This window comes from Vombatus ursinus, unplaced genomic scaffold (assembly GCF_900497805.2).
Source record: "Vombatus ursinus unplaced genomic scaffold, bare-nosed wombat genome assembly UNPS02014806.1, whole genome shotgun sequence".
Lineage (NCBI taxonomy): Eukaryota > Metazoa > Chordata > Mammalia > Diprotodontia > Vombatidae > Vombatus > Vombatus ursinus.
The window spans coordinates 876,342-898,108 of record NW_020954584.1 but is presented as its reverse complement, the minus strand read 5'-3'; the positions used below and the strand labels follow the sequence as shown (position 1 = coordinate 898,108).

Below are 21,767 nucleotides of genomic sequence, written 5' to 3'. Positions count from 1 at the left end.
TGCCTTTTTTGGTATTCTTCTCCTCATTGGCTTTTTGGACCTCTTTTGCCATTTGGGTTAGGCTAGTTTTTAAGGTTTTATTTTATTCAGTATTTTTTGGGGGGGTCTGCTTTAGTATCACTCTCAGTTTTTGTTTTCTCTTACTTGCTTCTCAAAATCCTTTCTGAGCTCTTCCAGGGCCTGGGAACAATTCATATTTTTCTTGGAAGCTTTGGATGTAGGAGCTTTGGCTTCATTGTCTTCTTCTGGTTGTATGTTTTGTTCTTCTTTGTCACCAAAGTAAGATAATATAGTCTGATTCTTTTTGTGCTTATTGCTCATGATCCCGGCCAATTATTTGACTTGTTAGCTCTTTGTTAAGGTAGGGATCTGTTTCCAGTGTGGAGAATGCACTGTTCCAAGCTTCAGGGGTTTTGTGCACCTATTTTCAGAGATACTTGTAGGGACCTGTAAATATTCAGTTCTTCCAAGATGCTATGATCAAGGGCGAGGTATTTACTCCTTTCCTGGCCTGTGCTCTGGTCTTTGAGTGACAACAAGCACTGTTTCCTGTCTTGGAACCTTGAGGATTTCCTCTTCACTACAAGCTCCACGGTGCCAGCACTCATCCTTGTCCCAGGACAGCCACCTAGATCTGTGACCCAGATACAAACACTGACAAAGCAAGAGAATCCTGCACCAGCAATGAGATCCCTGCAATTCCCCTCTGATCAGCCACTGAATCCCCCCTTAGCCTGTGGGCTGGAAGCTCAGGAGGCAGCTGCCACTCTGGGGCTGAGCTTTGGTAATGGGGCTGGAACCCCACCATGCTTCTCTCTCACCACCGCAGAAACAGATTTTTCCCATTGATGTTCTAAGTTGTTTTTGACCTTCTTGGGTTGAGAAATCTGGAAGCCACCACAGCTGTCCATGATTCAGTCCTCTGAGGCCTGCTCCAGGTTTGCTGTGTCCTGCATGCACACACAGAACTGTGCTCCTCTCCCTGCCCAGCACGATATTCTCTTCTGGCCAACCAGCCAGGCTGTCTTTGGAGAGAAATTTGTTTCACTCTGTATTTTTGTGGGTTCTACTGCTTTAGAATTTGTTTAGAGACATTTTTATAGGTGTTTGGAGGGGTTTGGGAGAGAGCTCAGTCAAATCACTGCTTTTACTCTGCCATCTTGGTTCTGCCCCCCCCCCCTTTTTGTTCATTTTTTAAACCAAATGTGTTAGATATAGGTAGGGTGACAAAAATTAAAACATCCTTTTCCTTAAGGAGCTAATATTGCATTGGGAGGAAATAGCATGAATACAAATTAGTGTGTGTGTGTGTGTGTTTATATATAATAATACATATAACACACATATTCATACTTAAACATACATACACACACATATATGTGTATGTACATACATATTCACATACACACATATACACACATGTTATCTATGTAATTTGGGAGTGAATCCTTAAGTACCTTCTTTGTATGTCCAGTCCAGTAGTGAATTAAAGATAGCCAGGAGGGAGCTATCCCAATTATTTAGATATAAATGTGTTGGAACAATTATTTTGTACTGTTTGTACTTGATTACACTTTCCTGAGAAACTTAGGTGTTATTAGAGATGGAGTGCATTCCTTTTTGTTGCTATACCTTATCAGTAAATATCCTTTTTTTCTAAAAGCTATATTAATTGTTTATATTATATTGAAGTATAAATCAATTATACAAATGATATTGGGAATGTGATAGTGATTGATATTTGGGAGAAAATATCTGAAAAGAGATTAAAGCTGGTAGCATTAAAAGACATCTCAAACCTTCAAAAGTACTTCTAGAATGCTCAAGTAGAAATATAGTCAGCCATCTGCAGAACTGACTTGTCAGTATAAATGGAAGTTAGAATAAAGACTCTAACATTCATCAGGGCTACAGAAATATAACTTTAATTAAAAGCAGAAGATAAAAGCACATTCTATGACTTTCATCTCTTCATAGTATTCTCTGCAATTGACTTATTAGTTGAAACATTTGGGAAAATGAACAATTATTTCCAATCCCCCCTCTCATTTCAGTTTATTTTATATGTCTAAAAATCATCTTGAGGAAAATAATTTTCAATACTCATACTTGATTATAAATTAATCTTATCCCCTTTTTTAAAAGCTCTTTTGAGGGAGAAGTTGCTTTGCTCATGATTTCAGAAGAGAAAAATAACTTCCTACATTATATGCTTAATAAGTACATATGGATTCATTCATTTGTGTGTAGGAGTGTGGGAGAGAATTGTGGTTGTTTAGGGAATAGAGATAAGGAGAGTCTCTGATCTTTTTGATGGGTCCCAAAATCTACTTGATAAAGTTGTGGGATATGGGCCTTTACATAGTAAAAATTTTCCTATGAAATACATGTACATACCTCTTGCCAGGAGGACATCCCTTATGAAGAATGTGGTGTGTGTGTGTGTGTGTGTGTGTGTGTGTGTACATGAAAGAGAGAGAGAGAGAGAGAGAGAGAGAGAAAGAGAGAGAGAGAGAGAGAGAGAGAGAGCTTTGTACCACCTGTAGAGATTCTATTGGAAATTTTTTCATTTGTGATCAATAACTATGGTTTCCTCCATGATGACTACCAACTCTAAATTAGGAGAAACAGAATTTTAAAAAGACCTGTTCATTTCTCCATGATATATGAAAGTGAGTTTTTAAATGTCTTTGACTCTTTTCGTTCCACAGGCTTCCTTTCTTTTTAAATTCTAGATCTGTAGTACAACAAAAATGAGGGAAGAAGATTTACCCTTTTTTTGAACCTCAGAAGAAAATTGTGGTATAATGGAAAAACATATGTTCAACTGCCTACACTTCCCAGGTAACTTGAGAGTTCATATTCACCTTACATTTCTGGAAGATGTGTGTGTATGTGGGCACATGTATGTGATAATACTTTTCTTAAGATTTTTTTTCCTCCTTAGCCCTTTTTGACAAATGTGAGCAAATTCCAGTGTACCTCTGTCTTCAATCCCTGAAATAACCTCAAAATCCTTGTAAATGCTCAGATTATTATTATAAAGATGTCTTTCTGATTTTACGCTTATGTTAAACTCACAGTAATGAAAATCATAAAGAAAACAAATTTCTTTAAATATGTTAGGAGAAAGGAGAAAGTAGACCAAAATAGTTTCTCCTTTAAAATAATATTAATTTTTGTGATTGCTTGGAACATTCCACTGAGTGCCTTTTAAACTTCTCATATACATATCTTTTTTGTATATAAAGTATAGTTAGAAAACTATTAACATTAGAATATGCAAGCATACTATTTTATCTAAGGATTAATGTATGTTACTTTATACTCTATCTTTAAACAATTTAATGATTTAAAATATACATAATAATCATAAAACTCATATTAAAAAACTCTTTAAGGTTTGCAAAGCAATGTATCTATGTTAAGTCATTTGATATTCATAAGAAATCTGTGAGTAAAGTACTATTATACTCATTTTATAGGAGATGAAGCTGAAGCTAAGAGAATTTAAGTGATTTGCCCAGGGCTACATAAGTATGAAATTTCTGGGAGTAGAATTGAACTCAAGTCCTCCTTAATCTAAGTTCATCACTCTTACCATTGTACCAAAAAAATCATACGTGATCTTAATTTTTTAAAAAAATATTTTCATTAATCAATTAATTATTTTTATTTTAAACATTCACTTCTATAAGATATTGAGTTCCAACTTTTCTCCCCATTTCTCACCTCCTACCACCCAAAATCAACATGTATTTTGACTATTCCTTACCCTAATCTGCCCTCCCTTCTATTACCTCCCTTCTCTTACCCTCTTCCCATTCTATTTTCCGGTAGGGCAGGATAGATTTCTATACTCCTTTGCCTGAATATCTTATTTCCCAGTTGCATGTAAAAGCAAATTTTAACATTCATTTTTAATACTTTGAGTTCCAAATTCTCTTACTTCCTCCCTCACCACCCACCTTCATTGAGAAGGCAAACAATTCTATATAGGTTATACATGTGTAGTCATGCAAAACACTTCCTTAATAGACATATTGTCATAGTAATTATATTTCCCTCCATTCTATCTGCCCCCCATTTATTCTATTCTCTTTCTCTTTTCACCCTGTCCCTCTTCAAAAGCTCTTTCCTTCTATCTCTTCCCGTAATCTGTCCTCCCTTCTATCAGCCCCTCTCTTTTATTCCCTTCCCCCCCTATTTTCCTGTAGGGTAGGGTAGATTTCCATACCCAATTGCGTGTCTATGTTATTAGCTCCTTAAACCAAATCCAGTGAGAATAAGATTCACTCATTCCCTCTCTCCTTCCCCTCTTCCTTTTCACTGTAAAAGCTTATTCTTGCCTCTCTTATGTGAGATAATTTTCCCCAATCTACCTCTCCCTTTCTTTTCCAAGTACATTCCTCTATTAACCCTTAATTTTGTTTTTTTAGATATCATCCCTTCATATTCAACTCACTTTGTGCCCTTTGTCTGTTTATCTATCTATCTGTACATATATGTATATATGTATGCATGCATGTATGTATGTGTGTGCGTGCATGTGTGTGTGTATTTCCTTCAAATACTTTAATACGGAAAAAAGGTCCCATGAGTTACAAATATCTTTCCATGTAGGAATAGAGGTAGTTCAACTTTAATAAGTATCTTATGATTTCTCTTTTGCGTTTGCCTTTTCATGCTTCTCTTGAGTCTTGTATTTGAAAGTCAACTTTTGTTTTCAGCTCCAGTCTTTTCATCAAGAATGCTTGAAAGCCTTCTATTTCATTAAATGTTCATTTTTTCCCCCTGAAGGATTATATTAAGTTTTGCTGGGTAGATGACTCTTGGTTTTAATCTTACCTCCTTTGACCTGTTCAATATCATATTCCAAATCCTGCAATACCTTAATGTAGAAGCTGTTAAATCATGTGTTATCCTGATTGGGTTTCCATGATACATGAATTGTTTCTTTCTAGTTGCTTGCAATATTTTCTCCTTGAAATGAGAACTCTGGAATTTGACTATGATATTCCTAGGAGTTTTGCTTTTGGGATCTCTTTCAGGAGATGATAGGTGGATTCTTTCAACTTCTATTTTGCCCTCTAGTTCTAAAATATCAGGGCAGTTTTCCTTGATAATTTCTTGAAAGATGATGTCTAGGCTCTTTTTTGATCATGGTTTCCAAGTAGTCCAATAATGTTTAAATTCTCTCTCCTGGATCAATTTTCCAGGTCAGTTGTCTTTCCAAGGATATTGTCATGTAGTTTTCTAATTTTTTTTTATTCTTTTGGTTTTGTTTTACAATTTCTTGCTTTTTCATAGTATTTAGCTTCCATTTGCTCCATTCTAATTTTTAAGGAAGTAATTTCTTCAGTGAGCTTTTGCACTTCCTTTTCCATTTGGCTCATTCTGCTTTTTAAGGCTTTCTTCTCCTCATTGGTTTTTTGGTCCTCTTTTGCCATTTTGGTTAAATTATTTTTAAGGTGTTATTTTCTTCACTATCTCTTTGAGTCTCCTTTAGAAGGTTATTGACTTGTTTTTCATGATTTTCTTGTGTCACTCTCATTTCTCTTCATTTTTTCCATCTACTTCTCTTACTTGCTTTTCAAAATTTTTTTTGATCTCTTTCCTGGCCTGAGACCAATTCATGTTTTTCTTGGAGGCTTTGGATGTAAGAGCTTTGACTTTGCTATCTGCTTCTGGTTGTATGTTTTGGACTTCTTTGTCACCAAAATAAGATTCTATAGTCTGAGTTCCCTCCCCCGCTCCAGTTGCTCATGTTCCCAGCCAATTATTTTATTTTTTAACTGTTTGTTAGGGCAGACATCTTCTAGTGTTGAGGATATACTGTCTCAAGCCTCAGGGGTTTTGTGCAGCTTTTTTCAGAGCTACTTCTAGGGACCTGTAAATTTTCAGTACTTCAAAGGTGATAAGATAAAAGGAGAGGTGTTTACTCCTTTCCTGGCCTGTGCTCTGGTCTATAAGGGACCACAAGCACTATTTTCTGCCTTGGAATTTGAAAGAGGATTACCTCTATACTGCAGCCACAACGTGTGCCTCATCAGCACTTCTCACTCCAGAACCACCACCCAGGACTGTGACCTAGATGCAAGCATGGCAAAACAAGAGAATCCTGGAACTTCAACAGGAAAGAGATCCCTACTGAAATCCCTCTCTCATCAGCCACTTGATCCCCCCACCATCTGTTTGTTGAGAGTTCCAAAAGGAGCTGTTGCCACTATGCCTACCACCCCAAGACTGTGCTAGGGCCAGGACTGGACCACACTCCTTTCTCACCTAGGTCCAACAGACCTTTCCCACTGACCTCAGCTGTCCTCAGTGTTTGAGGATTGAGAAGTCTAGAAACCAACATGGCTGTCAATGATTTACTCTTCTGAGTCCTCCAGGTTGGTTGGGGCCTAGTCTTTGCCTGTGTGGCCCATGCTAAGCTGTACTGCTCTCTCAGCCTGCTGCAACAGAACTTTCCTTTCAATGATACAGGTTGTCTTGAACTGGAAGTCTGTTTCACTCTCTATTTTTGTGAGTTCTGCTGCTCTAGAATTTATTTAGAGTAATTTTTACAGGTATTTGGAGGGGTTTGGGGGACAGCTCAAGCAAGTAACTGCTTTTACTTTGCCATCTTCACCATCTTGGCTCCACCCCATAATCTTGAATTTCTAATGATGATAGAGGTCGCTGTCTAGCTTAATTTCTGTGTAAACACATGTTTTCAAAGGGGCAGCTAGGTGGAACAGTGGATAGAGCACTGCTCCTGCTCCTGGATTCAGGAGTTCAAATCCAGTCCCAGACACATAACACTAACTGTGTGACCCTGGGCAAGTCACTTAACCTCATTGCCTATCAAAATGAAAAAAAAAACAGATATGCTTCCATTTGTAGACCATTTTGGGGTGGGGGGAAACTTTCCTCCACTTCTAGACCTGAAAGAAATCAATTATGTTCCTCCACAGATCCAGACTGAAATAAATAAGTTAATAGCTTGGTAAAAGAGACTAAAAAGCAGAACTGGCCAAGAAAAAAAAAAGTACAAAATTTCACTGACAAAAACAATTTTTTTATAAAGTAGAATTGGTCAAATAAAAAAAGGAAATTAAAAGTTCATTGAAGAAAATTTTTTTTCAAAAATCAAAATTGAGTAAATAGAAGCTAATGACTCCATAAGCCATCAAGAATCAAAAGAACAAAGCCAAATGAATGAAAAAAAAGTAAAAGAAAATGTGAAATATGTCATCAGAGAAGCAACTCACTTGGAAAATAGATCAAGGATAAATAAATTTATAAAATTAGGGACTATTTGAAAGCCACTATCAAAGAAAGAACTGAGACAACATATTTCAAGAAATCATTCAGAAAAATCTGCCCTGATATCCTAAAGTCAGAGGATAAAATGGAATTTGAAAGAATCTACCCTTTACCACCTATATGTCTTCTCAGGTTTTTCTGAAACCCCTCTGTTTCTTGTTTTTTATAGCACAATAATATTCAATTAAAATCATATACTATATCTTATTAAATCATTCCCAAATTGATGGATGTCACTTCAATTTCCAATTATTTGCTGACACAAAGAGAACTGTTTAAAATAATTTTGTATATATAAATCCATTCCTCTTTTCTTTGATCTCTTTGTAGTGGCACTTCTGGGTCAAAGGGAATGAACTATTTTATAGCCTTTTGCATATAGTTCCAAATTGTTCTCCAGAATGGTAGGAATATTTCATAACTTCCCAAAAGGAAAACTGCCAGGAAAATTATAGCTAAATTCCAGAGCTCCCAGAACAAATAAAAATTATTACAAATAGATAAAAAGAAACCATTCAAATATCATGGAGCCATAGTCAGAATCATACAAGATTTAGCAGCTGCCATATTAAAGGAGTAGAGAGTTAGGAATATATTTCATAAGATTAAGGAGTTGGGAGTGCAACCAAGAATAATTATCCAGAAAAAAATGGGAATAATAATGAAAAGTAAAATATGAACATTGATGAAATAGAGGACTTTCAAGAATAACTAATGAAAAAATAGAACTGAATAGAAAATTTGACTTTCAAAAATGAGTCAAGAGAAACATAAAAAGGTAAACATGAAAGAGGGATTATAAGAGATTAAATTAAGTTCAAACTGTTTATATATCTAAATGGGAAGATGATATATTTAACTTCTCAGAATTTTTTCTTTACTACAGAAAGTAGAAGGATTCTACATAGACAGGTGATGGGAGAGTAAGTCAATTATGTTGGGATGATGTATAAAAAAATGGACAAGCCAAAATAAATGATGTCCTAGGAGAAGTGGGAAGGGAGAGGAAGGGGAAAATTATCTCACACAAAAGAAATATGCAAGCAAGCAGATTTTCAGTGAAGGAAAAAAGGGTCAGGGGTGTGGATGGGCAATATTTGAAACTCATTCTCACCTAAATTAGTTTGAAGAGGGAAATACTCTCTCTCTGCCTCTCTGTCTCTCTGTATCTCTGTTTCTCTGTCTCTCTCTTTATTTTTCTCTCTCTCTCTCAATTGAGTATAGAAATAATTTTTTTTTTCAAAACAGGAAAGTTGGAAAGAAAAGGTGATAAAACAAAAAAAAGAGGTTAATAAAATCCAATTGAAAAAAGTCATTGTCCAGAATAAACAGACTTTAGAAGAGGGACAGGATAAAAAGACAGGAAAGCATAAACAGAAGAAAATGGGATGGAAGGAAATGGAGATAGTTATCAAAACTGTGAATGTGAAGGTGTACTACTCACCTATAAAAGAGAAATGGGTAAAATAGATAAGAAATCAGAACTTGGCAATACATTCTTTTTGCCATTTTTTCCCTATAAATGATTGGTATACTAAAGGCAGCTTTCAGAAGAAGAAAATAAAGTTATCAATAGTCACACAAAAATTCTCTAAATAATCATTTATTAGAGAAATTGAAATATAGGCAACTCTAAGGAACCAACTCTTAATTAACTAAAATGACAGAAAAGGAAAATGATAGAAGTAGATAGAATGTGGGAAAATAGATACACTAATAAATTGTTGGTGGAGTTGTGAAATGGTCCCACCATTCTGGAGAAGAATGTGGAACTATATGCAAAAGGCTATAAAATAGTTCATTCCCTTTGTCCCAGAAATGCCACCACTAAGAGATCAAAGAAAAGGGAAAAGGACCTATATGTACCAAAAATACTTGTAACAGTTCTTTTTGTGGCAGTAAAGAATTGGAAAGTTAAGTGATGCCCATCAATTTGGTAATGACTGAATAACATAAGGTATATGATTTTAATTGAATATTATTCTGCTATAAGAAACAAGGAGAAGAGATTCAGAAAAACCTGAGAAGACTTATATGAACTGATTCAAAGTGAAATGAGCAGAACCTTGTGCACAGTAACAGCAATATTGTGTGATGATCAACTGTGAAAGATTAACCATTCTAATCAATACAATGACCTATAATTACAATGGTCCACTATGAAAAATGTTATACACCTATAGATAGAGATCTAATGAATTCTGAGTGGAAAGTGGTGGACTTATATGGAACAACCCCTCTTTCAAGAAGTGAAAGTAATCAAAGTATATTTGTAATCAAATATCAAATCAAGTAATATTTGTAAAGCTTTTTATAAAATGTCAAGCACTTTATAAATTTTAATTATTACTATTCTAATGATATATATCCATCAAAACATAAAGACTTTGAATAAGCACTGATAATTGGCAAAGATCAGAGCCAGAACTAGGTAGGAGGAGAAGATTAACTTCAACCACTTCTGAGAAGTCACATGGTAATTCCAGTAATCTTAAAATATTTCCTGCTTTACAAATTAATCTGCTTTACACTAATATTCTCCTGGCAAAAATCAATTGTGAATCATAGAATATTACCTCGTCAAAAGAATAAAATTTGAAAGTAATAAAAAATGGAAAGATATATGGTAGGTAGACTGTGTTATAAAATTGAATTTCAAATGAGAAGTGACAAAATCAAGAGAGTGTGTAACAAAGAGAAAAAAGTGAAATATCTATGAAGGAAGAATGAAAGAAAATAAATACACAACTGAGGTATAGTGTTTATAAGCAGAAGATGTTAAAAGTACCAGAGGAAGGCCTCCATTTTATTCAATGAATAATCCTTGCACTGTTCACAAAAAGGCTTAGGAAAGAATAACACAATCTGCTACTGAAATAACAAACATGGTCATTTGAAGATAAAACATAATTATGTAAGAATAACAAGACAACGATTATGATAATACAAAAAAAATCATGATTGTGATAATAGTGTGGCAAGTTAGCACAGTGATTAAAGCTCAGAGACTAGAATTAGGAAGATGTGACTTTAATTTGCATTCAGGCACTTACTAACTGTATGACCTTACACATTCCACATAAGCCCTGTTTGCCTCACTTATCTCATCTGTATAGTGGGGATAATAATGGCACCTATCTCCCAGGGTTGTTGTAAACATCAAATGATATAATAAATGCAAAATGTTTAGTACATTTCCTGGCATTAAGTAAATGCTATACAAATGTTTAATATTATTATTTCATTATCACTGCCACCACCACCACCACCACCACCACCACCACCATCATTTATCAAGTCTCAGCTCTATTTCCATACTTTTGGGACAGGAGAAAATAACAGCAAAAAATGACAATTCCAGTTCTTGGGGTTTCCAGACTTAGTAATCACTGAAGATCACATAAGAGCATTATGCAAATAGTGAAACACATCACAGTAGCCTTTTAAAAAAATTGCATCCATGAAATAATCACCATTTAGAAATATTTTGGTGGCCTGATATATACAAGAGAAACTGGCAAATGCACAGAATACAAAATGCAATCTTAACATTTTTAGAGGAAGTATATCTTTGATTCATAAAATAGTTAGGAACAAACTTTTAATAGATATTTACAGTTCAAAAACTTATAATGTCTCACCAACATAGAACAAATAACTTCTCTATTATGGAAGTCTGAACAAGAGGATGAAAAATTTGTGGAAATAAGACATCTAAAATAAATGTCCCTGTTGCCCTCACTGCATTTAGAATTTAAGTGCAGATGATTCATTGACATTATTATTGAGATGGATTAACATTTATAAATACTGTTATCTGAGTCAAAAAAAATCTCATATAAAATTACAGCTCTACTATAAGCTATAGGGCATGAAATGTGAATGAAAACTAGTAAACAAAAATATCCTTATAAGATCTGGTTCTTGGATTGTATCTATCAAAACCCAAATTTTTTTAAAAAGGGAATGAGGTTATTTTTATCACTATTCATAATAATGACAATAATTTTAAAGGCTAAGAGGGGTTAAATAATTCATATAGTGTCAGAGGTGATTTAAAGCTAATTCCTCTATACTACAGCTATATAATGTTATCCAATATGCCATGCTACTTCTCTTATTGAAAAATATATGATAATGAACAGCAATTTGCAATTTAATTATTGATATTATAATTTGTTATTATTAAACAATTGGAACATGTTATTTGATTTACAAATATCATATCATATTATAAGTCTTGCAATGCATTTTTAGGATGATAAAGTTAAATATTACAATTGAAGTTGGTTAATTTTCACTGAAAACTTGGAGCAGTAATAACTTCAAGTTAAAAAAGAAATTAATTAGTTTTTGCTTCTCTTCTCTAGAATATTCACTGCCACACCAGAAACACATCATGTGACATATTAATTCCCTTCATTAAATATATTTGACTAATATTATTCTCAGAACTATCTTTGTGCCTTTGTTAGAAGAGTCAATTGCTCTTAAAAAGGGTCATCTAATTAAAGTGAATTGATATTTTCCTGATGAACCATGATGGTCTTTTAAAAATTTTATTTTTATTTACAAATTATCTCATTCCACTCATGCCATTACCTACCCATTAAAAAAGCAAGAAATTTGATGTCCATTGTACATATGAAGTCATATGAAACATATTTCTGCATTAAACACTTAGCAGAAAAGAAAATGAAACTGTAATAAAGAAAAAATATGCTTCCATCTACAATCAAAGACCATCAAGTCTCTCTCTGGATGTAGATAACTTTTTTCATCAAACCCTCATGTTCTTAAAGAAATAGTCCCAACAACAACAAAAATACAGTTTCTAATGCTAATGTCAGCTAAAATAAAGTTTTTTTTTTCTTCACATATTCAGGATCTGTTTTCTCAGGCTCAAAAAACAAAGTTTTAGGAATCTAACAGTCTTCTATCATTTACCTTTGGAAACATCATTGCTTTACCAGGACATCCATAACCTTACAGTTGAACATCATTTTTCTGTTCCAAAGTTCCCTCATGGCATTTTTCATCTCTGTGTTTCTCAGGGTGTAGATCAAAGGGTTCAGCATAGGAGTGATGGCGGTATAAAAGACACTTAGAAATTTATCAATGGGGAAGGTACAGACAGGCCTAACATATATGAAAATACAAGGGACAAAGAAGAAGACAACAACTGTGATGTGGGAGATGCAAGTAGAAAGGGCTTTTTGTTGACTTTTCAGACTTTGTGTTTTCAAAGAGTGTAAAATTACCCCATAGGAGATAAGCAATAGCAAAAAGATAATAGTGCATATTACTCCCCCATTGGCAACCGCTGAGATGCCAATTATATAGGCATCTGTACAGGAAAGTTCCAACAAAGGGTACATGTCACAAATGAAGTGATCAATTACATTGGGTCCACAAAATGGGAGACTGACAATGAAAAGGAGCTGGACTAATGAATGCATGAAACCTCCAATCCAGGATGCCACCAAGAGCAGAACACATACAGGCCATCTCATAATGACTAAGTAATGCAAAGGTTTACAGATGGCTACATAGCGATCATAGGCCATAAAAAAGAGAAGGAAAACTTCAGCCCCACCAAATAGGTGTTCCAAGAAGAGTTGAACCATGCAAGCTTGGAAAGAAATGGTTGCCTTTTCATGGAGCATGTCTAGGGTCATTTTAGGGACAATGACAGTGGAATAGAGTGCATCCATAAAAGACAAGAAGGCAAGAAAGAAGTACATAGGGGATCTCAAGCTCTTACTTCTAATGACAGTTATGATAATCAGAATGTTGCCCACTATAGTTAGAATGTAGATAATTAAGAATACAGAAAATAATGTTTTTTCTATCTCAGGATTCTGCGTAAGCCCCAGGAGGACAAACTCAGTGACATTGTTCCTGTTTTCCATGCTTTTTTTGGAGGGGATAAGGAGAATAACTTTATTGTATATAGAACTAGATTTGTAGTTAGGTGAGCCTTGAATTCAGTTTTTACATCAGCCCCCCTTTTGTAGATAATCTGCTTAATCTTCATGGGCATCAGTTTCCTCATGAGTATACTAGTCATAGTAGTGAAACATTACCTGCTTCAGAGAGCTTTTGTATGGGGGAAAGAGAAAGAAGAAATGATGGATCTTCTATTTGCCAATTTCAATCTCACATATAAAAGTTAGATATTCTTCAGTAGTATCAGCAGTCAGATTTTTACCTACAAAGATAATTATGAAACATAAACTTTCTATTGACCCCATTTTATGTCACTTTCATTTCTCAATATCACCCCTCTCCTTACATCTAAAAGTATATGAAATAAGCATTAGTCATAGTTTCTTTTCCTTGTAATGAAGGGAAGAAGGCACAGTATCTCAAGTGTTTCCTGTGACAAATTTTATCACTCTAATTACATTGCTTTTTTTTGTTCAATTGTTCTTTCTATTTATACTTTTGTCATCATTGTGAAGATCATTTTCCATTTTCTGCCTATTTTACTTTATTTTAATTCATTAAAAATCTAATATTTCTCTAAATTCCAGATATTCACATCTTCTAATAATATACATATTCTATAATATTTGAGTATTCTCCAATAAATGGACATCTATGTTGTTTTATGGTTTTGTTGCTACAAAATGTGCTTTAATGAATATTTTGCTGCACACATGACCTTTTACTGTTGTGCTCTGAGGTAACTACCTGTCAATAAATTTCCCCATTTTCAATGCCATAAGCATTTTAATTGTTTTTTTTTTGGAAGCACAAACTTTTAAATTGAGGCATCAGTGTTTCCAAAACCCTTCCACTTCAATAACATAATTTGGCCTCACAAAAGAACCAAATAATATTAGTGATTTCAGTGGAAAAGAGGCTAAATCACAGAAATGTAAGATTTATTCAAAGTCTCCTTATCACCTAGATGACAATATTAGTGTTTTTTTAAAGTAATTAAGTACTTTCATGAAACAAACTGTGGGTCATCCAAATGACCTTGCATCATTAACTACTAGTTAACTACTTATTACTAGTTAATAATAGTAATAAAATAATAATAACTAGTAAATAAACTAGTTAACATCACTAGTTAGCTACTTATAGCATCTTCCTTCACTCAATCAGTTGGGATTTGTTCCATTGTGACAATAAAAATATTTTTCTCCATAACAACCTTATTAAAATGTAAGTAATCCATAAAAAGATATCACTTTAGACTATTACTGACACTCTCACAAATGTAAGTTTTTCAAATCCTAAGATTTAAAGTGTGCTAAATAATTGAATGTGTTCTATTTATTTATAATAAAAGGGAACTATTATAGAACTAGAAAATAATAAGCCTTACACAAATGGATAAAATATTTTTTATTGTTATATTATCATCATCATCATCATCTCATGTTCATCAGACATTTCAATGTAGAGGGAAGACATAAAAGAGATCATACGTTTTTTTCTGTTTTACAGTTTGGCTTAAGCTATTGTCTTAATAGCCAAAACCAGATCACTAAAATACACTTCTGAAATCAATAACATATGCTACTTTTTGAATAATTTCCCAAGCCTGGTATTTATACTTTTCTAGTCTCTTTGCAAAGATGTCACTTCACAATGGATACTTCTATAAAATGCCCCTTGTGCTTTGCATCTCAAAATAATAATAAAAAAATCAACTGAATCTTCCAATTTCTCCATCCATATCCTTAACTACTTAAAGAGATTAAAAATTAGTCATGTGAGAAGACTACCACCAGGGACTTTTGCAAGTGCTTTAATTCTTTATTTTGATAATATGACTCTTTCCCATTTCACACTGAATTAATTTAAAAAAAAAACCAACCCTCATTCACCTTAGATGAGCACCTACTTTATAATCTTAATACAAAGCATAGTTTGGCATAAAATCAGAAATGTGAATGACTTTTATAAATATATTACCTCTCCATGAAGTCAATTGTTCCAGTTTTTGGATTCTGATATGTTTTTCTTGATGTTAAGAGATGGCAGCTTAGGGCAATGAAATCGCTGTTCACCACCACTCACTCTGTTGTCACCACAGAGACAGAGAAGTCCATGGTAATTCATTTTAGCTGAAAATGTCTATATGGGTCTAATTATTTCCATTTTTTCTCCCAATTCCCTCACATCAGTATTTTTTTCCAAATAATTTCATTTCTTTGTGAAATTGATTCCATGTGAGTCCATGGACATTTCTGTTGACAAAGGAGGATTTTATTCACACTCAACAAAAACACCATCCTATGTCTGTGAGTCATTTTATTACTGTGTTCTTAAAACTCCTTCTCCTCTAATTAAATCCTTTGAGGAATATGCCCAGAGAACAGGGGGAGTTTACACAGTCCTTCAGTTCAGTGTCTCTGGAGATGTCTAAGAGTTAAAAACCTTAATTGTAGAATCAAGGAAAAATATGAGTCCAAAGGAAAAGGCATTGGAGAAATTTTCAAGAGAAATTATTATTTCATTACAGAGCTTTATGTGGTTCCTTCAAAGTAGCTCCAAATGACCTCTGCAGGTTCAGGATTCTGGTCTCTTAAATAGCTAATTTGCTACAGAATTTAGAAAACATGAAGAATAATGCATCCATCATGAACATATGAATACATTAAAATAACTGTTTTCTAAGGAGCCCTATAGAAAGATAGAAAATGGAATTTCTAATAATACATTTATTAACTTTTGAAATTCAAATTTTACTTGCTACTGGAATGAAATTTACATTTTACTTAATATTTCACATATATCTTATAAGGCAAAAAGTTTTCTAACACATGACTCTTAGAGAATGGAAAGATCTATTGTTGGAAGAGAAGTAAAATATAGTTTTATTTGAATTAGTAAATGAAAGAAAAAGATATAAGTCTATTTTTACAAGTATTTCATTTTCCGCAATTACATGGAAACACAATTTTCAACCTTCATTTTTAAAATTTATTTCCAAATTCTCTTCTTCTCTCCCCACATCCCACATTGAGAAGGTAAGCAGTTTGGTGTAGATTTTATATGTGTAGTGATTCAAAACAATTTTTTTCCGCATTAGTGATACTATGAAGTAAAATATAGATCAAAATGAAAACCAAAGAAAAATGAAGTTAAAAAAGTATGCTTCAATTTGTGTTCAGATTCTGTATTCAATTCTTTCTCTGGGGATTGATAGTATTTTCAATCATGAGTCCTTCAGAGTTGTCTTGGATCATTGTATTTCTGAGAATAGCTATCACATTCACAGTTAATAATCTTACTATATTGATATTATTTTGTACAATGTTCTCCGGGTTCTACTCATTTCACTTTACACCAGTTTATACAAGTCTTTTCTGTTATTTTGTTTTGTTTTTTCCTGAGAGCATATAGCTCATTTCTTACAGTATAATAGTATTCCATCACAATCATATACCACAACTTGTTCTGTCATTCCCCAATTCATGGGCTTCCCTTCAATTTCCAATACTTGGCCACCAGAAAAGTGTTGCTATAAAGATTTTGTACATATATATCCTTTTCTCTTTATTTTAAAATCTCTTTTGGGATGCAGACCTAGTGTTCGTATTGCTAGGTCAATGGTTTTATAGACCTTTGGACATATTTATACATTGTTCTATGTAAAGATTGAATCAGTTCATAACTCCACCAACAGTATATTAGTGTCTCAACTTTCCCCATCCCCTCCTACATTTTTCATTTTCATTTTCTGTCCAATTAGACATTCTAATAGGTGTGAGGTAGTACAGCCTTTATATATAGCTTTGATTACTTCATCTGAAAAATGACTGTACTTGTTTTTTATCATTTGTCAGTTAGGAAATGACTTATTGTTTATGAATTTGACTCATTTCTTTATATTTGAGAAATGAGGTCTTTATCAGAGAAACTTGATTCAAATTTGTTTTTAAGTTATCATTGTTAAATCCATTTCACTCCATACCATTACCTCTAGTTTATTCTGTTGTCTCACTCTTTACACTATGTCTACTCAAAAGTTGTTGTTGCTTTTGTTTTTTGTTTTTTTCTTTGCTTCTGACTACAATCTCCCAATCTGCCCTCTCTTACATAAAAACCTTCCTCTTCCTTTATCCCTTCTCCTTCTTACTTTTCTATAGGGTAAGATAGATTTCTTTGTCTAATTAAGTGTGTATGTTTTTTTTGCTCTTTGAGTAAATTGTGATGATAGTAAGGTTAAAGTGTTCCCCACCACCTCTTTCACCTTGTCTTCCACTGTAAAAGCTTTTTCTTGGCTCTTTTGTGTGAGATAATTTACCCTATTCTATCTCCCCCTTTCTTTTTCTTCCAGCACATTCCACTTTCTTACCTCTTAATTTTATCTTTTTAGATATCATTCCATCATATTCAACTCACATCTGTATTCTCTGTCTATATATACTCTTCCTAACTGCCCTAATAATGGTAAACTCTTTATAAGTTAGAAGTATCATCTTCAGATGTAGGAATGTAAACAGTTTATATGTATTAATTCCATTATGCTTTCCTTTTCCTATTTGCCTTTTCCTGCTTCTCTTGAGTCTTGTATTTGAAAATCAAATTTTCTCTTCAAATCTGATCTTTTCATCATGAATGCTTGAAATTCTTTTGTTTAATTGAATATCCCTTTTCCCCCGGAAGGATTATGCTCAGTTTTTCTAGATAGTTGGTTCTTGGTTGTAATCCCAGCTCCTTTGCCTGCCAGAATATCATATTCTAATCCTTCTATTCCTCTAATATGTACGGTGCTAAATCTTGTGTTAAACTGACTGTGGCTCCATCGTACTTGAATTCCTTCTTTCTAATTTCTTATGATATTTTCTCCTTTATCTGAGAGCCGTGGCATTTGGCTATAATATTCCTGGGAGTTTTCATTTTGAGATGTCTTTCAGGAGGTCATCAGTGGATTTTTCAATTCTTATTTTACCTTCTGATTCTAGAATATCAGACTAGATTTCCTTGATAATTTCTTGAAAGATGATGTCTAGGCTTTTTTTATCATAGTTTTCAGATTACTTTATAATTCTTAGATGATCTCTCTCAGATCCATTTTATAAGTCAGTTTTTTCTATGAGATATTTCCCATTGTCTTTTTTTCATTCTTTTGGTTTTGTTTTATTCTTTTTGGTGTCTCATAGTGTCATTAGCTTCCACTTGCTCTATTTTAATTTTTATGGAATTATTTTCTGTAGTAAGCTTTTCTACTTCCATCTCCATTAGGCCAGTTCTACTTTTTACTAAGTTATTTTCTTTAGTGATTTTTTGTTCCTCTTTTTCCATTTGGTTGATTCTGCTTTTCAGTGCATTGTTCTCTTCACTGGATTTTTATATCTCTTTTTCCATTTGACCTATTCTTTTTTTTTTAGGTGTTATTTTCTTCAATTTTTTTTTGGTACCTCCTTTACCATGCTGTTGACTCTTTTTTTTTTCATTATTTCTCTCATCACTCTCATTTCTCTTCCTGAGTTTTCCTATATCTCTCTTACTTGGTTTTTAAAATCCCTTTTAAGCTCTTTCATAACCTGAGACCAATTCATGTTTTTCTTTGGATGTAGAAGTTTCTACTTTGTTACCCTCTGATTTTGTGTGTGTGTGTGTGTGTGTGTGTGTGTGTGTTTGTGTGTTTGGCAGTTGAGGTTAAGTGACTTGCCCAGGGTCACACAGTTAGTAAGTATCAGGTGTTTTGGCCTGAGGCTGGATTTGAGCTCAAATCCTCCTGACTTCAAGGCCGTTACTCTATTCACTATACCACCTAGCTGTCCCAAAGGAGATCCAGAATCTTTTTTCTTCTTCTTTTTTTTTTCCTTTTTGCTAGGCAATTAGGGTTAAGTGAGTTGCCCAGGGTCACACAGCTAGTAACTGTCAAGTGTTTGGTCTGAGGCTGGATTTGAACTCAGGTCCTCCTGACTCCAAGGCTTGAGCTCTATCCACTGCAGCACCTAGCTGCCTCTGAGTGTGTTTTGATCTTCCTTGTCACCACTGTAACCTTCTATAGTCAGATTCTTTTCCTGTTGTTTGTTAATTTTTCTGACCTATCTTTTTTTTTTACTTTTAATTTTTTTTGCTGACTTGGTACTCTGTTTGCAGGGCGGCATTCACACTCTCTCAAGCTTCAGGGATTTTGTGCACCTGCTTTCACAGATGCTTCCAGGGACCTGTAAGTTTTCAATTCTTCCAAGTTGGTTTGATCTAAGGAGAGGTGTGTTTATTACTCTTCTACCCTGTGCTCTGGTCTGTGAGTGCCCACAAGTACTCTTTTGCCTGGAACTGTGTCCACGGTCCCTGCTTCCCTGCAGCAACAACCTCTGATGTGCTACTGCTCCTCCTCATCTAGGACTGCCACCCAAGACAAGTTTCCTTAAATCTAAGATGAGGACCTTGGAAAAAATGGTGAACTCTTCTAGCAACTTTACCAAGAAATTCCCTTAAATGCCATTAAATTGGGGTCATGAGGACTTAGACATGACTAAAAACAACTTAATAACAAAACCAAAAGGAACTCATTTCATGATCCAATAAAATAACTAAATCATTGATTAATTTGAATAAAAAATTAAAAAACACAAGTTACCAGTATCAAAAATAAAAAGGTTTATGTTCTACTACTGAAGATCAAGCTAATGTAACTACTAGTAGTTATTTTGCCCTATTATATTCTGGTAAAATTTGTAATCAAATTGAGATGGATGAAAATTTACAAAAAAAAATGAAAACTTCCCAGATTAATAGAAAAGAATATAGAAAACATAAATAATCCTATCTTAGAAAAATAAATGAACAAGCTATCAATAAGCTTTCTAAGGAAAAAAAATATCTAGGAATAAATGGATTTGCGTGTGGATTCTAGTAAATATATAAAGAACAATTAATCAGAATACCACCTAAGCTATTTGAAAAAAATAAAGTGTTCTACCAAATTACTTTTTAATGATAAAATATAGTTTTGATACCTAAAATAAGAGAAAGCAAAACCAGAGAAAGAAAAGTAGAGACCTTTTTTAATCAGCATAAGTACAAAAAATATAAAATATGAGCAAGAAGACTAAAGTAGTATCTTTCAGAGGTCATATATTATGACTAGGCAGGATTTATACAAGGCAGAAATGCAGAGCTGCTGATACATACATACACACACACACACACAAACACATACATATGCATACATAACATATATGCTGATATACATATATAATATATGTGTCGACATATACACATAACACGTATCGACATACACACATAACGTGTATGCCGATATATGCCCACATAACACATATGCTGACATATATGTATGCATGTGCACATATATGTATATACATATATCTGTATGTTTACATATGTTTATGTATGTATGTGTAAGTTTACATATATATGTATAGATACCAAAAAACCCAAAAATCACGATTACATTAAGAAATGCAAAAAGGAAGCTTTTGACAAATTACAATGTCCATTCATATTATAAATGCATAGGAATCAAAGGAGCCTTTCTCAAGGTCATAAGTAGTATCTATTTAAAAGCAAGAATAAACATTATCCCAAACAGAAATAAACCAAAACCCTTCCTAATAATATCTAGGGTGGACAAAGTATGTTTGTTATCACCACTATTATTCAATATTGTACTAGAATTATAAGTTATACTAATAAGATAAGAAAAAAGAAATTAAAGAAATAAAAGTAAGCAATTAGGAAACAAAAATATCACTCTTTGCAGATGTTATGATAATATGGTTATTGTTTGCTAGAAAATCAGCAAATTTCATTTGAAAAAAAATAATCAACTTTACAAAGGTTGGAAAATATAAAACTTAAAAATAATCATCAGTTTTTCTATATACCACCAACAAAACTCAACAGGAAAAGATAAAAAGAAAAAAATCTTTTTAAATAACTGAAGTAAATATTAAATATTTGGATGTCTATCTACTAAGACAAACCCAGGCAATATTTGTGTGCAATTGCAAAACACATTTCATACTGATAAGATATATCTACACAACTAGAGAAATATTAATGTGTCATATGTAGAATGAGTCAAAATAATGAGAAATGATGATGCTATTTAAGTTAATTTACTTAATCATTGACATACCAATTGATTACTAAGGAATTATGTGGTATAACTAGGAAAAAATAGTTATTTGTTCTAATAGAACAAAAGGCAAGAATACCAAAGGAATTAATGAAAAAAATGTGAATGAAGGTAGTCTAGGACTACCAGATTTCAAAACATATTAGAAAATGTTAATCATGAAAACAGGTTGATATTTGCTAAAAATGGAATGGTAAATCAGTTGAATATTTTAGATACATGATACATAGCAGTAAATGACTCTAGTAATCTAGTGTTTGATAAGCCCAAACATCCAAATTTTGGAGTAAGTACTCAGTATTTGACAAAATTTTTTGTGAAAAGTAGAAAGCAATTTGGTAGAAACTAGGCATAGATTAACATCTTTTACTGT

The 21,767-nt window shown here is 33.3% G+C and overlaps 1 protein-coding gene across 1 annotated transcript; it reads right to left on the bottom strand.

Annotated features, from left to right (window-relative positions):
* Positions 1-12,269: 12,269 nt before the first annotated feature.
* LOC114051847 (olfactory receptor 4A47-like) lies at positions 12,270-13,232 on the bottom strand. The gene has a single exon (XM_027874237.1). It carries the CDS (start codon positions 13,221-13,223, stop codon positions 12,270-12,272), a length of 954 nt encoding a protein of 317 aa, XP_027730038.1. The 5' UTR covers positions 13,224-13,232.
* Positions 13,233-21,767: the final 8,535 nt, after the last annotated feature.